At 32.8% G+C, this 9,710-nt stretch overlaps 1 protein-coding gene across 1 annotated transcript; it reads left to right on the forward strand.

Annotated features, from left to right (window-relative positions):
* The first annotated feature begins 153 nt into the window (after positions 1–153).
* LOC119667832 lies at positions 154–753 on the forward strand. The gene has a single exon (XM_038077170.1). It carries the CDS (start codon positions 167–169, stop codon positions 587–589), a length of 423 nt encoding a protein of 140 aa, XP_037933098.1. The 5' UTR covers positions 154–166; the 3' UTR covers positions 590–753.
* Positions 754–9,710: the final 8,957 nt, after the last annotated feature.

Consider the following 9,710-nt stretch of genomic DNA (forward strand, 5'->3'; position numbering starts at 1 on the left):
CATCGTTATGGTGTGATGAGAGAAACTGATGAAAATCGAACGTTTTTTGAAAAAATGGAACGAAAATGAATCAATTTTAAAAGGTTGTTTAGTGTTTGCGGTAAGATATTCAAAATTATTTGAAAATCATGAATAAATAAATGTTGCCTCTTTTTCAGAATTAAAAATGGATTATCTTACTGTTTTAACTGCAGTGGTACATGACCGCAGAAATATGCTTCGCATTCATCGAAGGCATTTACGTGATTCAACTGACCCATTTCATTTGCCAGAAGCGCGTTTTGTCGAGCTATTTCGCTTTAATAAGGAAGTGACTCTACGCCTTTTAGAAGAAATATGTCCATTTATGAGGATTGGGGTTAAAAACACCTACATACCGAAGCATATAAGGCTAACTGCTGCGCTGCATTTTTATGCAACAGGGTCGTTTTTGCGCGACATAGGACAGGACTTTGTATGCCCAATGAGCAAGTCAACATTATGCTTGGTTATAAAAGAAGTGACTTTTATTATTCAGGATAAATTAATGCAGAAGTACATAAGATTTCCCACTTCTGCAGATGAACAAAATACTGTTAAACAAAGGTAACAAATTTGTTTTATTGATGCATTTTAATAATTGATTGTGTCTCACAGATTTTTCAATGCGACAGGCTTTCCAGCGGTAATAGGTGCTGTTGATTGCACGCACATTAAAATAAAAAAACCGCATATAGGAGTGGAGCATTGCTACAGAAATAGAAAAGGTTATCAGGAAAATATTTGTAAATCATTGTAAAGCATTGTAAAACATTTTTGTATAAATAGATTGGAAAATTGTAATAAAATTCAGATTTTAAACTGAGCTCTAGCAGCTTACATTAAATCTCGCTTTTAAAATTATTTTTGTCTCGGCATTCTTGGATGCCTAATAATGTGCAGATTTCTTCCTGCTAATTAAAAAGAAGAAAAATTATAAACTTGAAATAAATCTGATAAATATATAATATATATATATAAAAATAATTAAATTTGTATATGAAAATAAATTTTAATTATTACATGGCGATCCTGACCACTCGAATCTAATCGAAGTCAAAGCCTAAAATACCAAAGGGAAGATTAGGAGTTAAATTCTCAACATTTAATTTTGCAATTTAAATTTTCTTAAATAAATCAATTTTGTATGTCTCTACGTAAAGAATCCAGAAATATCTCCCAAATCTGGGAAACATTCCTAAATATATTCGATGACATTGAGGAATACATCCCTCAAAGGATAGACGGTTTACCTGTTGAGGCTCCGAAGTATGTTCCAGTAGACAAAGCAGCCGGACCTAAACCATTGACAATCAAACAGTATAAAGCGAGGCAGCAGAAGCCACGAGTAACTCCAGTACCGAAGACACCAATAAAACCAAAAAGAAAAAGGGGCGGAAAGCAGTACAATAAAAGAAAACAAATAGCAGTCCTTTATAGAGAATTGAATCTTGCCACATCTTCAGAAGACCAACTGTCAATAAAAAGAAAAATAAGAGAGACAAGGAATGGGCAGTCAACCCACCAAGGAAGAGGTGATAAACAACACCAACAACAACAACAATAACAACAGTAATAACAGCATCAACGAGTTAGCTGATTCTAAAACAATTTTGTATTTTATATGTATTTTATTGTTGTATTTAGTATTATCCAAAGTAAACAATCATTATAAAAAATATGTCAAAAGACATGTTATTTTAAGCAATAACATGGTTTAAATTTGCTTAATAAAAAAAAAAAAAATATATATATGTTTTTAAAAAAAAAATTTTTTTTTATAAATATGAATAACTTTAATTGTTTTGTTTGTGGTAAAAGTTACCAAACAAGTAGAAAATTAAGCAGACATTTAGATAGAAAACACATTAAATTAATTAATTATGTAAATCGATTAATTAAAAATCTTCAAGAATAAGTAATTTTATTTAATGTACACTAAAGCTAATATATGAATTTCAACCATAATAATTATAAGTCTAATTATATTGTATTTAATAATAAGACTAGAAGGTCATACAAATAAGAGAATGTACTTCAAAAATTTTTACTTTATGAACTATAAATAAATATATATATGGAATTCACTGAAGCTAAACATATATTAGAAAAACTTAAGAAAAACCCCAATAGGTTATATTCTAGGGAATTTATAGAAAAAACAAAGGAAGAATTAGAAAATATCTGGTTAAAATATTTACCTCTAATAAAAGAGTCTGACTTAGAAGCGTACAAACAAGCATTCAACAACTTGAAAAATAATATAGAAAAATATCTCAAACAAAAAGCAGACATGGCTAGTTTTGATATTTCAACAGCTTCGAAAATAATACCCCAATTCAGTGGTGAACAACAATCACTATCTACTTTTCTTGGCATGATAGAATTTTATCATGACACCCTTAAAGGAGTCGATAGAGAATCCTTGATTAAATTTGTTCTAGCAACCCGAATAACTGAGAAAGTTAAAAACAGAATTTTAACTGTTGTAAACCCATCTACACTTATAGCGTTGAAACAAATATTACATGACGCATATAAACCAAAGAAAAATACAGCACATATTCAAGGTGAACTTTCAAGATTATACCAAGGTAATATGAGCATAAACTCATATGCTTCTAAAATAGAATCCCTGATAGCAACTCTAAATGATATACAGATAACTGAACGAGGAGAACAGAACAGAGCGCTTATATTATCCATAAATGATGAAACTGGATTGAACACTTTTAAAAATGGCTTATCAGAACCATTCAGATCCGTGGTAATTGCAGCTCAACCAACAAAATTAATTGACGCAGTTAAATTAGCATCAAGCATCGATAATCCACAACAACACAGTATGATGCACTACCGTTCACATAATCAAAACACAAGATGGCAAAATAATCAACGGTCTAACCAGAATAGAAACAATTATAGAAGCAACCAGAACAGGAATCAAAGAAATGGAAATAATCAACAAACCAGTTCATTTAGAACTAGTCAACCCCAAAATAACAATCACCAACAATTTGGACAACAACGATCGAATAATTACCAGCGATCGAATAATTACCAACGATTTAATAACCACCAATGGTCAAATAATGGCAGACAATAGAATAATAGAGGAACAGACACAAGAAATAATAGGATACGTGTCATGAACAGGGAACAGGGAAACGGGTACAACCCCGGTACCAACAGAGAAACTATAGAATAGGCTACGCGGGGATAAAAAATGATAATGGAGAATCAATACCCAATTATATTATACTACAGACTTTAAATAAAAAATTAAAATTCTTGTTAGATACTGGCGCAGATGTGTCAATATGTAAAAAATATTGTACAAATGACGAAGACATTGCAGGGGAACAATTATGTAAACTCACGGTAATAACTGACAGTCCAATCACAACATTAGGTACTACAAATTTAAATTTCAAAATATTGAACGATTACTTAAAGCATAAATTTCAAGTAGTAGATGACGAATTTCCAATTCCTACTGATGGTATTTTAGGACGTAAGTTTTTCAATAAATGTTTTTCAAAAATTGATTACGAAACTTATACTTTTTCAATAAACACGAATAAAACCGAATACATTTTACCGATATTAAACAAAATCTTTAGAATCACAATACCACCTAGATCAGAGATAATTCATTCGATTAAAATAGAAATTCCAGAAGATAGTATTATTTGTAATAAAGAAATAATAAAAGATGTATTTATCGCAAATACAATAATTCCACAACATGGAATAAAACATATAAGAATCTTAAATATCTCTAATAAAGAAAAAAGTATTGAAAAATTTTCAAAATCGGATTTAGAAATAATACCTTTAAGACATTTCAATATAATCTCAAACAATAGACTCAAACATTCCAATGAACGTTGGAATAAACTCAAAAACTTACTTAAATTTGTAACGACACTTTTGGTGACGTTCAAAAATTTTTAGTTTTTGCTGGGGTATCCTCAGCCGTCGTCCAGAGTCGTGACAATATATTTATAATTTTGCCGAGACGTTGGTTTTAGAAGAAAACAGAACGTGATTTATATGTATAAATTATGTATATAACTTTATTATTTCATAAACTTATGATTAACAAAGTTTAATTAAAATTCATTGGAAACATTTCTAATAATAAATAAAAAAAAAATTATGTTGATGCCAAAATTTCCCACTTCTCCATATATTCCTTGTTAAAAGAATCTTAGCAAAACCCGTGTGACTTCTTAAGCCCCTCTTCTGTTGTTAAAAAAAATAAACAAAACGTTTCCTCCGTGCTGTAAAAAAAACTATTTGACCGAATAAGCCAGGTTAAAAAAATATACATATAAGACAGGAAAGGAATTTTACACTATGTTTGACTCAAAGAACCAGATTTGTGGCACAATGTGCCAGATGACCAATAGGCCAGTGTACTTGTTTCAGGAAAAGTAAAATTTCAAGTTTGGTAAAATTTACCAGAAGGCCCAATGAGCCAGAGTACTTGCTCTTTCACTTGTCGCAAACCAAGTCCCTCATTATACGAAATGTGCCTCCTTTTATATTGAGTATACCGAAGCTTTTTGGTGTAGCGTACCGGTATTCTTTGCTGTACTTGACTTCGCCGTGAAGTTGAACTTTGTGTTCTACTGTTTTCTCACTTCTTCTGCTTCGCCGTGATTTTTAGTACTTTTACTACGCGCCGTGTTTCTTTCGTGTGTGTTTTGTTTTCCTTTAACTTATATTATATTATTAAAAAAATAAAGTGTATTAATACTGCAAAACAAGGTATTAAATATGCATATATATTCTGTGAATTTAATATTATCTAAATGTGAACAGAAAAGAAATATTAAAAGAAATAAAATTGATGTTGGCGTGCTTAGTTTTGTTTTGTTGTGTTTTGTTTACGCATATAAAAATAAAATTGGACAACCAAAAATGTTAAACTGTTTTGTGGTTTTTTTTGTTTTTCGTTTACGCAGATAAACTAAAATTGAACAACCACGAGTGTTAAATTGTTTTGTGTTTTGTTTTATTTATATATAATTGTAAAAAATAGACATTTGTTTAAAATTTAAACATGTTTCGCCAATAATTGTTCATTGTTGTTGCGTTTATAAGTGTTCCATTCATAAAAGTTTTAACCAAAAATTAATTTCTTTTCGTATATTTTTTTAGAATTTGCACATTGCATGTAGCGATGCCCGCGGCACATTGGCATCGAGGATCACAGGTAATGTCCATGATATTTCAAATAAATATTTTAATTCAATTTTATATTTTCCAGTTAAGTCGCCTTCAGTGATTTTCATGTGAGTTGTTAGATATATTATGTGTAGTGGTGGCGGTTATTTAACACACAGACTGTGTTTTTCTCTGCTTCTTGTTTTATGTAGCACAGAAATTTACTTTGTAAATTTGTGTCGTTACATTTCCCTCCTTCTTCAGAACAGAAATTAAACTAAAACTTTATTTTAATGACACGTTGATGACCCCTCGTCGGCAAATTTGCACTTGATACTTCTGATTTTCCATTTATCCCTTATTTTCCATATGATACATGCTAATACTTGTGTTACTAATATTCCTTTTAGAACGAGGCTCGATTTCTCTTTCTAATCTTTGGACACTTGAAAATTTTGTAATACTCATCTTGGTTGCTGACCTGATGATGGTCATCCTTTCGTTTAAATGTACCTAGACGTTGTACGAAAATCTCTGGTTTGTTTCCTTTTGTGCTTGGTTGACTGACGTTCAATTCCTCTTGTGGTGACCATGTTTCTTGTTGACTGTCATGCTTGACTTTATCCTTTGCTTGAGTTCCTTGGCTTGGTAGTTCCGTGTTAAGTTTACTATCTGAAACATTGATAACTAATGGACCTAATGAATTCGTAAGTTGTACATGACGATTATCCGATACTGGCTGTATTGTAGTAGAATTCCTCTGTAGCGATGTAGTTGATGACGAAGATGATGGTTGACCAGATTGGTGATTATCTCTTGGTGGTGCTTCTCGTGGTGACTGTGGTTGATTAACCGAAGATGGCGGCTGTGGCTCAAGTTCTTTTGGTTGTAACGATGATTTGAAATTATCTTGCGAATGACTCTGTGACGTTTGCGATGATGATTTAAAATTACTTTGTGAATGCCCCTGTGGCGTTTGCGATGATGATTTAAAATTACCTTGTGAATGCCCCTGTGGCTTTTGCGATGATGATTTAAAATTACCTTGTGAATGCCCCTGTGGCTTTTGCGATGATGATTTAAAATTACCTTGTGAATGCCCCTGTGGCCTTTGCGATGATGATTTAAAATTTCCTTGTGAATGCCCCTGTGGCGTTTGCGATGATGATTCTGAACTTGTAGAAGTTGGTAGTACTGGATGATTGACATGTGATGACTCCGGTACTATCATTAAACGTTGTGGCAGTGCTGGACGTGATGATAAGTCATGCTCTTCGATTTGATGCTTTTGCTCTCGTGGTTGTGTATTCTGATTGTAGTTAACTAGCGACTGTTGTGCATATGCTTGTTGATAACATACTTCTGGACTTTCCCTATGAGACGTTGAAATCTGTGGAGGAGTTACGATGTATTTATGAATTGCCTCCTTGTGTGGTTTTTCCTGTAATGGTACTAAGTGTGGTTGTGCGTCTAGCACCTGTGGACTTTCTTCGACGGGTTGTGGTTCTTTTCGCGTTACATCCTGTGCCTTTAATCCAATCCATGATGAAATCAGTGGGTTTTCTTTAAACTGTTGTGTTTGTGCTTCTCGCACCTGGGGATTTACTTCGACGGGCATAATGGTGTGTAACTCCTGTTGTGGTTGGACTTTCGGACTTTCTTTGATGAGTTTCGAACAATGTAGATGTTGTGGTTCCTGCATATTTACTTGCGATGTTACTGAGAGTTGAGCTAGATTACTTTGACGTTGCATGCTTGGTATCATGGTTGACTTGGATAATAATGGTGTCGTTGCCGTTTTAATGGTGTTTATTCGTATTGTTGGTTGCTTAACTTTGAAACTACTCTGTTGTTGGTAACTTTTCTTGTTTTGTGGTCCATGTGGCTCCAGATTCACACTGTAATCAACGTGCTGCCCTGTTCTTGTAGTTGGCATACATTTCGTGGTATTTGGTAATGACGTCGCTTCTGAGTGTTTACTTATCAGGCGATGACTGGTCGCTTCCTGACTTCGACTTGTTTTAACTCGCTCTGTACGAAGTTCTGCTAATCTTTCGTAATAATCATATGGAAGGAAAAATTCTAAAAAGTCTGCCTTGAAGCTTGACCAAAGGGTCCAACGTTTATTGTTGTTACGGTACCACATCGCTGCCCAATCTTTAAGGAGTATGGTCATCATCCTTGGGACTATATTTAAGTCAATGTCATAGATTTCTGATAGCTCTTCTATTCTTTCCACGAAGTCTAATGGATTTCCTTTGCCGTTATAACGTACTGACCAGTCAGCTATTTGGTCAAGGCTTTCAATATACGAAGGCATTGTATATTAATTCCTCTCGTGACTTTGATCAAGACCTTCTCTTGTGATGATGCACTGCTCTGTTTGTCGAACGAACCCTTTCACTGTTCCTGTTTTAAAGATTCGCAATTCTAAGCCGTGGCTTCCGATTTCCCTGTACCTGTGTTCTAATGACTTTCCTCGTTAACCGTTTGTCCACTGTTCTCCATGTTCCTATCGTGTTCTTTTTTTTAAAACAACGTCCCTGTTCAACGTTCGTTCTTTTCTAAAACCAGGTCCCTGCTCGGGCGCCAATTGTAACGACACTTTTGGGTGACGTTCAAAAATTTTTAGTTTTTGCTGGGGTATCCTCAGCCGTCGTCCAGAGTCGTGACAATATATTTATAATTTTGCCGAGACGTTGGTTTTAGAAGAAAACAGAACGTGATTTATATGTATAAATTATATATATAACTTTATTATTTCATAAACTTATGATTAACAAAGTTTAATTAAAATTCATTGGAAACATTTCTAATAATAAATAAAAAAAATTATGTTGATGCCAAAATTTCCCACTTCTCCATATACTCCTTGTTAAAAGAATCTTAGCAAAACCCGTGTGACTTCTTAAGCCCCTCTTCTGTTGTAAAAAAAATAAACAAAACGTTTCCTCCGTGCTGTAAAAACTATTTGACCGAATAAGCCAGGTTAAAAAATATACATATAAGACAGGAAAGGAATTTTACACTACGTTTGATTCAAAGAACCAGATTTGTGGCACAATGTGCCAGATGACCAATAGGCCAGTGTACTTGTTTCAGGAAAAGTAAAATTTCAAGTTTGGTAAAATTTACCAGAAGGCCCAATGAGCCAGAGTACTTGCTCTTTCACTTGTCGCAAACCAAGTCCCTGATTATATAAAATGTACCTCCTTTTATATCGAGCATACCGGAGCTTTTTGGTGTAGCGTACCGGTATTCTTTGCTATACTTGACTTCGCCGTGAAGTTGAACTTTGTGTTCTACTGTTTTCTCACTTCTTTTGCTTCGCCGTGATTTTTTTAGTACTTTTACTACGCGCCGTGTTTCTTTATTTCGTGTGTTATTCCTTTTTAGTTTATATTATATTAAATATTATTACATTAAAAGTAAAGTGTTTTAATACTACAAAACAAGGTATTAAATATACATATATATTCTGTGAATTTAATATTATCTAAATGTGAACAGAAAAGAAATATTAAAAGAAATAAAATTGATGTTGGCGTGCTTAGTTTTGTTTTGTTGTGTTTTGTTTATAAAAATAAAATTGTACAACCAAAAATGTTAAACTGTTTTGTGTTTTTTTTGTTTACGCAGATAAACTAAAATTGAACAATCACGAGTGTTAAATTGTTTTGTGTTTTGTTTTATTTATATATAATTGTAAAAAATAGATATTTGTTTAAAATTTACACATGTTTCGCCGATAATTGTTCATTGTTGTTGCGTTTATAAGTGTTCCATTCATAAAAGTTTTAACCAAACGTTGATTTTGTTTTTCGTATATTTTTAGAATTTGCACATTTCATGTAGCGATGCCCGCGGCACATTGGCATCGAGGATCCCAGGTAATGTCCATGATATTTCAAATAAATATTTTAATTCAATTTTATATTTTCCAGTTAAGTCGCCTTCAGTGATTTTCATGTGAGTTGTTAGATATATTATGTGTAGTGGTGGCGGTTATTTAACACACAGACTGTGTTTTCCTCTGCTTCTTGTTTTATGTAGCACAGAAATTTACTTTGTAAATTTGTGTCGCGTTACAATGGGAAGTTGACTAACTGGAAAAACGTGTATCATCAAGCAATATTTGCATAAAAAATATAAGGAGGAGCATGATAAAATCCAGGAACAAATGAATGTCGTGGATTATATTGCTCCAGACGGTTCGTTATTAACTTTTGAAATACATGATTTCTCTGGGTCACATATATATAATAATATCGGATATATTTATTTTAGTTTATGCTGTAGATTATGTCGTCTTCATGGAAAAACGTGTATCATCAAGCAATATTTGCATAAAAAATATAAGGAGGAGCATGATAAAATCCAGGAACAAATGAATGTCGTGGATTATATTGCTCCAGACGGTTCGTTATTAACTTTTGAAATACATGATTTCTCTGGGTCACATATATATAATAATATCGGATATATTTATTTTAGTTTATGCTGTAGATTATGTCGTC

This window comes from Teleopsis dalmanni, chromosome 1, assembly GCF_002237135.1.
Source record: "Teleopsis dalmanni isolate 2A chromosome 1, ASM223713v2, whole genome shotgun sequence".
Classification (NCBI taxonomy): domain Eukaryota; kingdom Metazoa; phylum Arthropoda; class Insecta; order Diptera; family Diopsidae; genus Teleopsis; species Teleopsis dalmanni.